Source organism: Sinocyclocheilus anshuiensis, unplaced genomic scaffold (genome assembly GCF_001515605.1).
Source record: "Sinocyclocheilus anshuiensis isolate Anshui unplaced genomic scaffold, SAMN03320099.WGS_v1.1 scaffold88, whole genome shotgun sequence".
In the NCBI taxonomy this organism is placed as follows: Eukaryota; Metazoa; Chordata; class Actinopteri; order Cypriniformes; family Cyprinidae; genus Sinocyclocheilus; species Sinocyclocheilus anshuiensis.
Genome location: NW_015555728.1, coordinates 637,063 through 652,169, shown reverse-complemented (window position 1 = coordinate 652,169; position 15,107 = coordinate 637,063). Strand labels below are relative to the sequence as shown.

Here is a 15,107-nt window from a genome sequence, read left to right as displayed (position 1 = left end):
CATTCCTCTAGAGCCTTGATAAAGCCAGGAGATTTTTCTGCTGAACATTCCTCTCCATGTCAGCGTGCCGTTATTCTATTGGACAGTCAGAGACGCGTGTAAAGTGGCCCCTTCAGCTCGGGGCTGATAAATGTCACTACCTCTGCAGCCCACATGAAGTACATTTCCTCCATGAAGTACACGCCCTCACACCATCTCTTCACATTGGCTTCTCACACACATACACTCTCTCTTAATCTCCCTGATGCACAGAAAGTAAAACTATTCTTACATACTACTGATATTATCTGCAAAAACTTGTCATCTTTTTGAATCCACTACTCTTCTGTTAAATTATTCACCAGATTGACAAGACCATAATCTGTGTGATTTTTCAATTAGAGTGTACATTCCAGTTAGCTCATCTAAAAGCTCTCAATTCACATTTATCCTTCCCCTGTCAGCTATTACATCCAGAACGTCCTGAAATACCCCTAATAAAGAGTTTTAACAATCAACTTCAGTGTCGCCAGGAGAAAAATTTCCTACTTTAATCTCAACATGCTTTCATATTTTTTTAACTCTATCTAGTAGAATCTGTCAAGTCTACGTAGTAGAGTCACGATTTGCATGCAAAATATTAATACTTGTCTTTGTATGTTAATATAATTGAAGTTAAGTTTCAATGTTGTGTTTGTATATTCAGATATTGTTTTCAGTCATTAAATCATACATCCTCAAAGTGATTTTTGTGTTTGTTCTTGTATTACGAATGCTTTCGTTCTTCTTTTAGTCATTGTGGTGGTTTCACTCATTGTCTGTGCATGTGTACTTTTGTGTATGTGCACACCATATGTTTTTTTAATAAATGCATTGTATAACTGTGTTTTCAGTGTTGTTTATGCATGCGTTTCCACTGTGAGGTATGATCTTTAGCTGTAGATGTGTTAATTCTCATTATGAAGATGACCTTCTCAGACGCAGATATGAATCTTTGTACCCACACACTGTATGACTATTTACTTAAGCTTGTGTATTTATATGCTGCATTGGCTTAAATGCAATTGTGTTCATATTCAAACTTTTTTGTTGAAGGTGAGAGCTTGGTTTGAGGACAGCACATTGGCTTTAGTTTATATGCCACCCACTTGAGTATGTTTTATCGATGACTCAAAAGTGAGATCACAAAGCCTTCGAGACACAACTAAACCTGAAAGGGAAGCAAATTAAAAAAGTTACTTAAAAAAGCTAATTTGTCTCAGCACAGTTTGAAGATTTAGCATTAAACCAGTGTGTACAAGCGCAAAATGCTGGGGCGGTACCCTCTAAAAAGGTACTATTATGTACACTATGTAACATGAAATTTTAAAGTACTCAAGTACATTTAAAATAGTATTGTATTCCTTTGAGGTACTAATATGTACCATTTGAGGGTAAATAAGGTGTAAGATGTACCTTTTAGCTTTTGCACTTAGGGTACTGCCCCAGTGACAGCTTTGTACCTTTTTTTTCTTCATCATAATCTGATACTGACTCGTACAAACATGTTCGCTTATGCCCAGTGGGGTGTCTGATGTGTTGGCAGATGAGTGCAGCATGTGTGTTTGGGACCTATAGACCTTTAGTCCACAGCACTCATCTTGTATTCATCATACATGCACACAGTTGAGCTCAGCGCTTGATCTCCTCTTTTGCTCTCTTACCGCTTTACTTTCCACTAAGGACAAGCCAATGGGAGAATTTCCATGCTTGATGATTGGAACAAATGCTTACAACTTACAATTGTGATTAGAAAACGTGAGTGAATGCATGTTAGAGGTGCCTTTGGCAGTCTTTGAAGACAGTCTTTGCCAAACATTTTTCAGAGTAATTATCGTATCTTAGCAGTTTAATATGAAGACAGTAGCATAAAAAATGTAGTGTATGAGTATATAAAACAGCATCAGAGTACCCGAGTTTTGTTGCTATATTCATATAGTGTACTATTATACTATTTCTGGAATGTATAGTATGTTTACTGTGCACAGTACATATGTTTTCTGTATGGAGAAAGGGCTTAATAGATTTGGCAAAATGTGCATTATACAGCAGCTTACAGTTTGGAATAATGTGTCCCATAATGCAAAATTACTTTTTTTTTCCAAAATGATAATTGGTATGCCACTTGCTGAATTAAACATGTAACATAATGTCACAAGGACATGTGGCAATAATGTAGCTTATTGTTGCATAGTGTGTTTATATATGGAATACTAGATACTTGCTGAGTACTGCAGATATTATATATATATTAAGTATGCAGAATACAGTATTTATTCTGCAGTACTCAGCAAGTAGCTAGTATTGCATTTCACTGCAGCAATGCTATTTGAATAAACACATTTGATTGGATAATGTAATCCAAAGTGCATCTAAAATAAAACCTGAAGAGCTCTACCGAACAATGTTTGCTTGCTTTGGTCCGGTTATGGACAGAAGTCTGCTAACAGACAAATACAGAGGACTTAAGAACTCACTGCTGAGATTTGCGAAGAAATTCTCTGATGTATTTAGCAGTGCAGAGATTTATTGAACTCAATCGATGGATTGTGTACATGACCTGACTACACCTCTCCAGATTTAGAGGGGGCAGCAGCAAACTACAACTAATTACAACTATATTAGATAATATTAGGTTCCTTTTAGGGATTCAGTATTTCTGTTCTGTGTGAGTTTAATTGGCACTTGACACATAAAAGAAGCATTATGTCAGTGTTTTGCTCTTCTCTGCAGTAGGCATTCCATCTTAATCACTTTCCTACTGTGGAGGTCTTTGTTCCTGCAACCAAGGGAGGGATGGTTCAGTTAATCAGACTGACAGCCTTTCTGTCTATTGATTGCTCTCATTCTGTTTTCCTTGAGCATCTTCCTTGCGTTTCATGTTTCCGATAATTCAGAGAAGAGTTAGCACTGCTAATTTTTCCTCAGACCAAAGCAATTGCCTCTTCTAGGAAACATCATTTTAGCTCTTGCTGAGGTGTGTAAAAATGTTTTTCAATGTCAAAATATGTTCTCCCATCCCAGCCTAATATGTAACGGTCTTTTATTACTCAGAAATGATTTAATTTGTCAAAAGGATTAGATACTCACTCACTAAATAAATATGTGGAAATGAGACATTGATTTGAGTAATTTCTTTTCCTCGATAAAATGTTAATGGGAATACCTTTTGTGCACAAAGAAAACTAAAATAACGACTTCCTTGCCAGTCTCTGCCGCCATTCACAAGAGTACCATGACGCAAAAAGTATTCTCGTTGCTTCATAAAATTACAGTTGACACATGGACTTTTTTAATGATGTCCTTACTGCGTTTCTGGGCCTTGAACGTGGTAGTTCCCTTGCTGTCTATGCAGGGTCAGAAAGCTCTCGGATTTCATAAAAATCTTAATTTGTGTTCCGAAGATGAACGAAGGTCTTACGGGTTTGGAACAACATGAGGGTGAGTAGGGGAGAGCGGGGTGATTTGAGCCTGTGGGGAAGTTGAGCCACCCCTTGTTTGCAACCTTAATTGGTAACTACGTTTAAGTTCAAAAAACAATCTTTTGCTGTTCAAAGTGATTTTTTTATGTTCAAGGACTCGTGAATCTTGTGACATTTGTGACCTTTATGTTTACGCGGCGCGATGCAACACAATGCGTAAAAAGACAGTATAAGTCATTATAATCCATAATTATGACCCAACTGGATGCAACAAATGCCTCATTTTTTGGGCTACTCTACACAACGGGGATTTTATTACAACAAAGACCACCAGACAACTCCAGTCACAGCAATCATCAGAACTCTCTCCATCTCCTTCTCTATCTTGTTACTTATCATGTTGTTATACTGCCATCTAGCAGTCATGTGCAGAATCACAGTGTTTCACAGAACACAACATCTTCCCTCTCTGTAAAGAACATTTCTTCAGTAACCAACATATTTCTACACAAACAGAATTATTGTCTTAAGGCAGCAACAACGGTTACCCAAGAAGACATCAACATAGCCATAATAAATATCTGGCAATACAACTGAAATTAAATTATTTTGTACATGAAACTCAGAACACTTGCAAAGGAATATGTTTGACCTTGTGCAAAAACAAAGCAAAAGCAATTCTATACACTTCACATCTCAGTCAATCACATTATGTAATCTTTATGCCACTTATGTTCCGATCTCAAACGTGACTGTTTTGGTTGTGTATTCAGGGTGGGTTGTGTCGAGGTTGGTGTAGTGGGTAGTATTACAGTTGGAGTACAGTCCAGACATCCACTCCCAGGTGCGGAGGCAGAACGAGCCAAGTGTGTGGCATTCCATCTCTTTCCATCGCTTAGAAGAAAGGTGTTTGGTCCCACACGCTCTTCAACAGTTAAGGGAGCAGAGAATTTAGGGTGTGCTTTAGGAACAAAGCGAGGAATTCTGACCCTCACTTTCTCTCCTTGAACAAAAGATGGTGTACGTGCATGCCGCTTACTGTCAGTGTACTGCTTCATCTTGGCTTGTTTCTTTTCCACAGTGTCATGGACAGATGTGTTTGGCACATGTGCAATAGGAAAAATGTCCAACTTGGTTCGCATTTTTCGTCCATAGAGCAGTTCATAAGGCGAGGTTGAGGTAGTTGCATGCGGCGTAGCACGGTACACTTGAAGCCAGTTAGTCACAGCCTCCTTCCAGGGCTGCGACTGCAAGATGGCTGTTTGTATGCAGCCTTTCAGGGCACGATGGAACCTCTCGACTGCTCCATTGGCTGCGGGGTAGTACACGGATGTCTTGTTGTGCTGTATACCTCTAGTCTGTAGAAATTCACAGAATGCTGCCGATGTAAACTGCGTTCCATTATTCGTGATGACGGTTTCTGGATTCCCATGACGGCTGAAAACGGTAGTCAAGAAGTCTAAGACTGCATCAGTTGTGGCGGACGGGCAAAAGGCAAGCTCTGGCCACTTTGAATAGTAGTCAGTCAGAGTCACAGCATACCGACAAGCAGGAACAGCAGTCTCAAATGGCCCTACAATATCAAGGCCCAATTTCTTCCAGGGACTGTCAGGGAGTGGAACAGGCTGTAGAGGAGCTGGGTGAGTGAGAGCTGTCTTATCATTGGACTGGCAAGAGATACAGGCAGATATGTAGGCCTGCACCTGGGAGTCCATATGAGGCCACCAGTAAAGGTCGCGCAGACGCTGTTTAGTGCGTACAATACCCTGATGACCTTCATGGGCCAGCATGATCAGTGTGTGGCGCAATGAGACCGGCACCACAAGTCTGGCACCACGGAAGATGTAAAGACCCTGGACTGCAAACTCATCCCTCAGCTTATAGTAAGGGGTTAAATTTTGGGCAACGGCACGTATTGAGGGAGGCCACCCCCGGCTAATCTGTTCCCGGAGAGCCACCATTTCGGAACAAGAAGAACAAGCACGGTCAAAATCAGAGACTGGCAGGGAACTCAGTGCTGAGGAAATCAGTGCTACCAGTTCGGGTTCCACATCTGTAGATGCATCAGCTGACCCGTGCAGAGGGAGGCGGGAAAGGCAGTCTGCGGTGTGATTTTGTGAACCTGGTTTATAGACTACCTCATAGTCGAAACAAAGCAGGCGTGCCGACCAGCGGGCAATGCGCAATCCTGCTCTATTCATTCCCTTTGTAGTAAGCAATGTCGTAAGAGCTTGGTGGTCAGTACGTAAGGTAAAACGTGTACCCCACAAATATGTGCGCCACTTCTCTGTAGCCCACACACACGCGAGTGCCTCTTTTTCCACGATTGAGTATTTACTCTCTGTCACCGTCAGAGTACGTGATGCAAAAGCCACTGGTTTCTCTGTGCCGTCTTGCTGAATTTGGGAAAACACAGCTCCCAGTCCATAATCACAAGCATCGGTCGAGATGACCGAGCGAAGGGAGGGGTCGTACAGGGCTAGGGCAGAGCTGCACACCAGGAGCTGTTTCACATTACCAAAACTGGTCTGTGCAGCTTCAGACCATGTGAAAATCTCTTTGCCCTTGGCACACTCGCGCATGGGGGCTACCACCATTGCAAAATTTGGAATAAACTTTGAGTACCAGGATGCAAGACCCAAAAAGGATCGCAGAGCAGCGGCATCAGATGGAGGCGGCGCTTTAAGTATTGCATCCACATGCTCATGGTCAGGCAGAATACCATCTGCTGTGACGACATGACCTAGGAAGCGCAGTGTAGTCTGTCGAAAGTGGCACTTGTCATTGTTTAGGACCAGTCCAGCCTCTTTTAGTTTTAGCAGAACAGTATCGAGAGTCTGGTCGTGTTCATCAGCAGTGACAGCATAGATGATCAAATCGTCCAAATAGTTCTGGACACCAGGTACCCCTTCCAGGATGGTTGCCATCATCTTCTGGAACGCTGATGGAGCTGATGCGAGGCCATAAGGGACCCTGCAAAATCGAAAGAGGCCTTTATGCATAATAAATACTGTAATGTCCCTACTGTCCTTGTGGAGAGGTACCTGGTAGTATGCGTTGACAAGGTCGATAGTAGAGAAAATTTTAGCACCATGCAGGCTGGAGAGCAACTCGTCTACATGTGGTAGTGGGTAACAGTCAGTGACCACAGCCTTGTTTGGCTCGCGAAGATCCGTACACATTCGTATGCCTCCATTTTTTTTTTTCTGGAACGCTGATGGAGCTGATGCGAGGCCATAAGGGACCCTGCAAAATCGAAAGAGGCCTTTATGCATAATAAATACTGTAATGTCCCTACTGTCCTTGTGGAGAGGTACCTGGTAGTATGCGTTGACAAGGTCGATAGTAGAGAAAATTTTAGCACCATGCAGGCTGGAGAGCAACTCGTCTACATGTGGTAGTGGGTAACAGTCAGTGACCACAGCCTTGTTTGGCTCACGAAGATCCGCACACATTCGTATGCCTCCATTTTTTTTCCTTGTAACTACAATGGGAGAAACCCAAGCAGAGGCATCAATTTCTTCTATGATGCCAGCATGGAGGAGGCGGTCAAGCTCATTTGATACAGCATCCCTTACTGCGAATGGTAAACGCCGCAGTTTCTGACGGATGGGTTGAACTGTAGGATCCATTTTTACTTTATGTACGAACTGTTTTACACATCCTATCTCGGTTGGGGGTGCAAGGAAGGGTGCGGTCGCAATTGTGGACAGGACAGGAGTGACTGGTATGGCTTCTGCAGTTGTGACTGAATCAGCATTAATAGAGAGATGCAGGCTATTGATTAAATCCATACCTAATAATGCAGTGCCACAAAGAATGTGGCTGGAGCACTAGAATTTTCTACACGCACCTGAGCATGGAGACATCCAAGTACTGGTATACGTGTTTTTGTGTAGGTCACAAGTCTAGCAGCAGGTGGAGATAATGGGGTGAGACTGAAATGTTGCTTGTAGATGTGGTGCGGCAGTATGGAGACAGCAGAGCCAGTGTCTACAATAAGGCATATCTCCTTGGCAACGGAAGCAGGTCTCAGAATAGTAGCATTGCAGAACAGTCTTTTCAGGGCTTTATCAGAGTTGTCCAAATACAGTATGGTTACATCAGGTAACTGCACCTCATGCACTTTGTTAGTTGCGACGGAATGGCATACACGGGCAAAATGACCCCTTTTGTTACAAGATTTGCATTGAGCATTTGCAGCAGGACACTGAGGGGAGTTGGCTAAGTGCTTATCAGAGCCGCATCTAAAGCAGGACTTACGTGGGCAGGAGTGGTGGCATGAGGCTTAGCTGGGCGATGGGGCTGCTTGTTCATATTTTTGTGCGATCTGGAACGCACAACCTGCACTGGGATTCCCCTTTCTGAGGCTCCTCTGTCTGAGACCATTTTTTTAGCTTGATCAGCTGCCGCTTCCATTTGCGTTGCAAGCGTTACGGCTGTATCTAGTGTGAGGTCTGACTCCAGTAACAGCCTTTCTCTCATATTGTCACTACACAAATGTTCCAGTAACTGGTCTCGTATCATGTCGTCAGCTTTATCTTCAAAACCGCAAGTGGCAGCATGGGCACGCAAAGCAGCTACATATTGTGCTATAGTCTCGTGTGGAAATTGAGCACGTTTCCTGAATGCATAGCGTTCCACGACGACATTGACTTTTGGAGTGAAATGTTTCTGTAATGCACTGATAGCAGAAGCATAAGTGTCACCTGTTTCAGGTAGAGCATAGAAAATCCGCTGCCCCTCCGTCCCTAAGCAGTGGAGTAATGTAGCTCTTTTGCGGGCGTCTGGCCAAGCATCCCCCGTCGCATTAATCACTAATAAGTAGTTTTGAAACATCCGCAACCACATGTCGAAAGGCATAGACGGTTCCCCAGGGCAGGGAAGAAACATCGCAGGTGCCGGAACATTCACGGACATTTTGAAATCAGCAGCAAAAAGAAAAAAACTTGCAGGCGGGTTATCCTCGTCGGCAATTTGTGGTGTTGCAGATGAAAAGGACCGAGCCCAGGGCTAACTCTACACAACGGGGATTTTATTACAACAAAGACCACCAGACAACTCCAGTCACAGCAATCATCAGAACTCTCTCCATCTCCTTCTCTATCTTGTTACTTATCATGTTGTTATACTGCCATCTAGCAGTCATGTGCAGAATCACAGTGTTTCACAGAACACAACAACAGTATGTGGAAAATAATGTGTTTTTTGAACCTTAAACCGCATAAACACATTTCATTACACCAAATACACAAAATAATGTTCTTTTTAGTAGCATCATATGACCCCTTTACTGAAGTGAAAACACGGACGGAATTGGCGTTAGTGCCGCCGCTTTAGGCCCAAAATACGGGACGTCCCGGCTAATACAGGATGGTTGGCAACCCTACACCCCGTTCTCCCTAATTCATGACAGAATTTTCATTTTTGGGTGAACTATCCCTTTAAGTGTGATGCCACAGTAGGGAATATCAAACCGCTGAGTGGAGCGATTGACCAATCAGAACCAAGTATTCCAGAGGACCACGCAATAATCAGCTGCAAGTAAGCCTTTCATTGGTTGTTTTTTTCTGTTTGGTTTTAGCATCCCATGGCAATAACCAATAATGTGATTCGGGGGCGGGGCTTATGACCCATGAAGGGAGCGTTTGGGGAAACTTGCTCGACAACAGTCATTATTTTTCACAGTTTGAAAGGAAATGGAGTGATGTTTCATGGGCTGACATATTGCTCAGCTGATGTTGATGGATGGAAAGATGGAGTCACATTCAGCCACATGTCGAATGGGTCAGTGACTATATGGATGTTCAAGTGGATGGACAGCTGACAGACAGAGGAGACACAAACCCCTGGCAGATGTGAGGAACAGAGTAGAGCACTGTAGTAGAGCGCTGGGCTGGTGGAGTGGAGGGAGGGTGAGGAAGGAAATTTCACCCCTGATAAATGAAGATGAATGGTTGCTAATGTACCTGGGTCACTGATGCATGAAACAATCCACTGTACAGCGAGAACAGCATTCGCCAGCTCTCCAGTGAGCGTTAGATACAGACTTACTGTACACACCATCTCAACTTTAGCATTCAAATTCACTGCTTCGATCAAGTTTACACAGATGAATCATATTTCAATTTGATTTTAATTAAAAACTATTCCTTGCAAATGTTTCGACTGGTATAACAGAGGTTGCTGAAATTGCTGAAGGTTTAGTTAAGTCTTGAACTGTGTCCTGAACATTTCCAGGAAGGTTTGGCACCACATGGGAAAAGACTCCCTTTTTTGTGCTTCTATTTGTGCCCCTAATAACAGCTCTCTAATCTATCTCTGTAAATTTAAATATAGTGTATAACAGGATCTCTCCTTAGCTTTTTTCCATAAGCTCCTGCTGGCCATAATTTCACACCTCTCAATGTAGAGATAACCTTTAACAGCAGGAAGTCAAGCCTATGAGATGGACGGCTATTTTCACTACTCACTGACTGAGGCAATTTGACATAACAGACACTTATGCAGCAGGTCAGTATGCTCTCTTTGACGCACCTGTAGAGGCTGGAAAGGAATAAGGATGGGGAGTTGCAGACCTGACTCTCTTAAAGGAATATTCTGGAACATAATATAGTTCTATAGACAGAATGTTGTTGTTGATACCACAGAAAATACTTTCAACTCAAGGAAAAACGTGTACATAGATAAAATCACTGAATAATTTATATAAGACCCACACAGTTCTGTTTTAAAACCTCCATTTGACAAGAACATATTAGGCTGTACAGTAAGTGCCATTAACGCATTTGCCTTAGTGTTTGCAAACTGTTGATATTATTTTCTTTGGTAATGTGATTATGTGACATTGCTGTCAATAAATAATGTCAATAAGTATAGTTGTATTAAAAACAATATTCTTTTCATATTCCTTAAAGTGTATGTGTAATGCGACAAAGCAACCTGAATCATTTTCATTCTTCTTCAGTTGAAAGTTTTCGTTAACCCCCACCTTAAAATATCTCTGAACCAGTCCAACCTTAGCAAATGTTGCATGCATACACACACACACACACACACACACACATTCCAAACCTTCAAAAAAAAGGCTCATTCCCATGCTGAACACTGTTTTAAGAAAAGAATATACTATTTGCAGTTGATGCTAGTTGCCAAAATCAGAGCCAGTCTGAAGATTTTGGGCATATCTGGCAGAAAATATTTTAAGCACAGACTTAGATTTTTTTTTTTTAGCATCAGACTATCAAAGGTAAGTTGCTATCAAAGTAATAATTTTTAGCACATTTCATGGCAGTGGAGAAAAAAGAAACACAGTTCCTTCAGGAAAGGACACATGTAGTAGACCAGAATTGACAGTTCCTCGCTTTAGTGAATGATGCCCAGTTTTTCTGTTATCGTTTACAAAGTCTGCAAGTGTATGGTGCCTAGTGTTTGAAAATCTGTTCAGATTTTAAAAGAAGTGTATTCTAGCTTGAACTTAACGTTGTTTCATTTACGCATTGACTTCGATCACTGTGAATATTTTTGAAAAGGACAGATCTGAGAATTTCATCACTAATTGAGGTTTACTTGAGACAAAGCCTTTCAGTTGATTGTGAGAAGCGTTAGCATCCATTTTTAATCACATATTGTGTCATTTAACAAATGATAAAAATGCTCTGCAATTTCACAGTTCATTCCAGCCCATGTAAGAGCAATATCCAATCAATATTTATTGTGTTATTGGCACATTTTACTGAAATTTACACTGTGGTTGGCAGAGCTTTCCGACAACGTGACATGATCGACTGCGAATGTATGCAAATCAGCAGTGATGCGACATGGTGACTACCAGTGGGATTAAAGATGCCATCCGCTGCCTCTTACAGTTGTCATTGTGAACACCCCATTAGGATGTTGAGGTGCCATTGTGTTTTCAACAAAGAAGAGGCGTTCAGAGCCAATGACAATTTGTTGGTGATGCGAACACCCATTAACCTGAGGCTGCCTGTTATCGCCATTGTTGATGTGTTGCGAGTAATGAACTGCTCAGGACCATCTGAAGTAAACAATCATCTCTTTTTTTTTACTAGCATTAATAGAGAGGTTGTTGTTCTAGTACCAGGTTGCAAGCTTTCTCACCTCTTCCCTAGGCTGACTCGCCATTAATGATGCTAATGAGCCCCTCAACAGGGGCGTTGTATGCAGACTTAATGATTGCTCTGATATTTGGTGATACACTCATGGTATTACGTATAACTGTGGATCTTTACTGCCTCAAGGCTGTTGCTCCTGAGGTCTAGGAGGACAGAGTTATTTGCTTAGTCTAACTGCATCAAGTTTGTTAAGAGTCTGGGGAAAGACTGTGATCAATGCCGAGATGAAGTAAACATCAGCAGTTTGACTTATGAGATTCTGTTGTCTAGGTAACAAAGTGCAATAAGGATGACAAATGCAATGCCATCATCCATGGAGCAGTTGTGCCTGCAGGTGTGTGCTTGGAGGTCCATTGTGGAAAGGGAGTCTTAATGTTTGCGGTGCCCATGCAGTCTCTTAAAACACTAGAATCACACAGTAACTGGATTAAATGCAGTGGGGCAAAAGTCATTTTGGCACTCGGATGATGGAGGTTGATTTGAAGCATGTGGACATGACAGCCTGGCCAAGGTACATTTCAAGATCTCTGTGGTGTCTGCAAAATAAAATAAGATTACATTTTCTTTCAAATATTGCTTAATATTAGTAGAGGCATAACATGTGTTAAAAAGATTCAGCAGCGAATGGGTGCTTTAGTTGTTAAAACGTCCTCTGAGGCATATGGACATTATTTAAATATCCTTTATTGACCTGTTCTATTCAGCTACTAGCTCATAAATCACAGACATGTCCCATAGGTCAGCTGTGTACTCAATATGGATATGAAATTTTGAAAAGAGCTAACAGTGTCTGATTCTCTCGCCTGCTGAGTTTGAGTATTGTGTGTTGAATGTAAAAGCATAGTTCATCCAAAATTCTGTCATGATTTATTGAACCTCATGTCATTTCAAACCTGTATGACTTTTTCCTTCTTTTTGTCTTGATTTTTGTTTTTAAATCCACAAAATAGAGGTCAGTGGGGTCCAGTGTTGCTTTGGAACAGTTATAAAACTGTTGAAACGTTTATCAGGATATTTAATTTTGTATTCCACAGGAGAAAGAATGTCATACAGGTTTGGATAGACATGATGGTGGGTATACATCGTTATTTACTCACTATCAAGTTGTTCCAGTCCTGTGTGAATTTTTTTCACACAGGCTGGTCCCCACTGATTTCTATAGTATTTGTTTCTATACTATGGAAGTCAATGGGGACCATCAAATGTTTGGTTACCAACATTCTTCAAAATATCTTCTATGTTCAGCAGAAATTCATAGAGGTTTGGAATGATTTGAGGGGGAGTAAATGATGACAGAATTTATACATTTTTTTATTGATTTTTTATTTGTATTTATGTATTTATTAATTTGCTGAACTAAGGTTGATTGTTTGGAGTTTATACACACATGCAAAATTAAAATGTATTTCATTTATTATAAAAAGTATTAATATTATTATAAATAATAAAAGAAAATAAATGCATTGATATCATAATATTTGTTCTCTCATAGGATAAACAATAGGGGTTAAATCGGCATACTGTATAGGGACATACGTATTTTAAAGGTCAATATCTCTCATGCCTCAAACACACACACACACACACACAAGCGGAGAGAGAGAGAGAGAGAGTTGGGTCACCTCACCTCAATAGTCACAGGGTCATCAATAACTGTCACTTCAGTAATTGGCCATCACCATACTCTTTGTAGAGGAGATAAAGTGCTTGTTCGATATGATTACATTCCATTTATTCTCCAAATTCAACAGCAAAAAGATGTCATAGGGCACACAGAAGCTCACCACACAAGACCTAAGCATAGAACCATTACTTTATGCTTCATTTCTGAACTATAAGACATTTTGAAGGATTATATGTTCCATTATTTAAGCTCGCTGAAGTGCTCCAATTCTTTATTTCACCTCCACCTCTCAAGCTCGCACACACCCTAAATGTGCCATCATTTCATGGTGGCTTGAGGGGATGAAAATGAAAACATCATTGACATTAGGCTGAACCAATCCTCCCACTTCCACACATAAGTTCATTAGTCCATACCAGACACAGATGGAAAATGGCTACTGAAAGAAAAGTGGATTGTTCAAATGACAGGCGAAGATTCATGGAATTCAGAATACACACATTGCATGGTGCTGCAAGGTGCCCTTCATATGCAACGTTGCAGTGATTACAGAACTGCAATTACAGTTATGTCGGTGCTTGCAGCGCATTTCCGTAAATCCCTCTAGCTCTATTCTTGTCATTTCTCTTTGCTATTGCCAAGACGCAAAGCAGTTATCACTATGATTGGATTTGCCTTTATCATGCGATCATACTCAAACAGTTGTGATGTTCATGTGATGCCTGCAATAATGCAATATCTCCCTTCCTCAGATAACAGTATTTCGGATGGGATCAGAGGGACACCAGGACATTGATCTGGCCATTCTAACAGCTCTTCTGAAAGGTATTTGTACATTTGTGGATACTCATATGTATCTAAGAGGTCTGCAGTGGTACAGCAGGGGATTCACTCATATATCATTTAATTTTAATCAGATTATGGTATGGTGGGGTGGGGGGGCGGGGGACAAACAAACTAAAATGCAGTATAATTTTCAACCAAAGCTAAAATTCATGAAGTTTAGATAAATGTTCTATTGTCTCCCCTATATTCTTTCAAGTACAAAACTACACTGATATTGATATTGAATAAAAAGATGAAAATATGATGTCAGTTTAATGTTGTACATCTTTATTTTTGTTTTTCTTAATCGTTTTTTTTTAATGATTTTTTTATATAAATGTTGTAGAATGTTTACAGTATATAACAGGGTGCCTGCTCTATCTCTCTATCCAACATGTGATCAATGGCCTGAAAATGTTTGAAGACCCCTGGTTTAAGTAGTGATTCCTGGTTGTAAAATAATGATCTCAAACATCTCAAACAGTTTTCAAGTCATGAGTTTCCTCTAGGTTCTGTCTTGCAAAACATACATAAATCTATGAGTACCATTCCCCATCTTACTTATGTGTTATATATCTCCCATAAGTCGAATGCATCCCAGAACAAAGATTTTTCTGATCACACACTAACTTCCATTTTACCACCCACCAACTTTTTAGTGGCTGCATTTGTCAGGTTAAAATTACATTTAACACTGAAAGGAGTGAGTAAAGTGCAAGCTCTACTGGCTATGCTTCTAAAGACCCACTTTTAAATCCATATCAAAAGATGGGATTCCAGTGAAGCCTTTGCTTCAAGAGCTCCATGTGTTGCTCTGAAAGCCAGCTGCATGGCTCTTGCATAATTCATATTACTGTGCAGCGCATCTAAAGAAAGATTTACTCATGCAGTTCCCAGCTCTCTTCTTTTCCCTTAATGAATGTATAAGGGATGTATCTAATTTGGTATATAGTCAAAGAACAAAAAATATGTTGCATTTTTTAGTTTTCACAGGCAGTTAACACCACTGAAGTCAGTGACAGTTTCCGTGTTCTGAAGGAGAACCCCATTATATGTTAACCTAATAAATGTTACATATTTTTT

The 15,107-nt window shown here is 40.8% G+C and overlaps 1 protein-coding gene across 2 annotated transcripts in view; it reads left to right on the top strand.

Annotated features, from left to right (window-relative positions):
- Positions 1 to 15,107, top strand: part of trpm3 (transient receptor potential cation channel, subfamily M, member 3) — a 157,472-nt gene that overhangs the window by 118,022 nt on the left and 24,343 nt on the right. For both annotated transcript variants that reach the window (XM_016466108.1, XM_016466109.1), the window contains exon 9: positions 13,952 to 14,024. In XM_016466108.1, the coding sequence (XP_016321594.1) occupies positions 13,952 to 14,024 (73 nt within the window). The remainder of the gene's footprint in view (positions 1 to 13,951; positions 14,025 to 15,107) is intronic.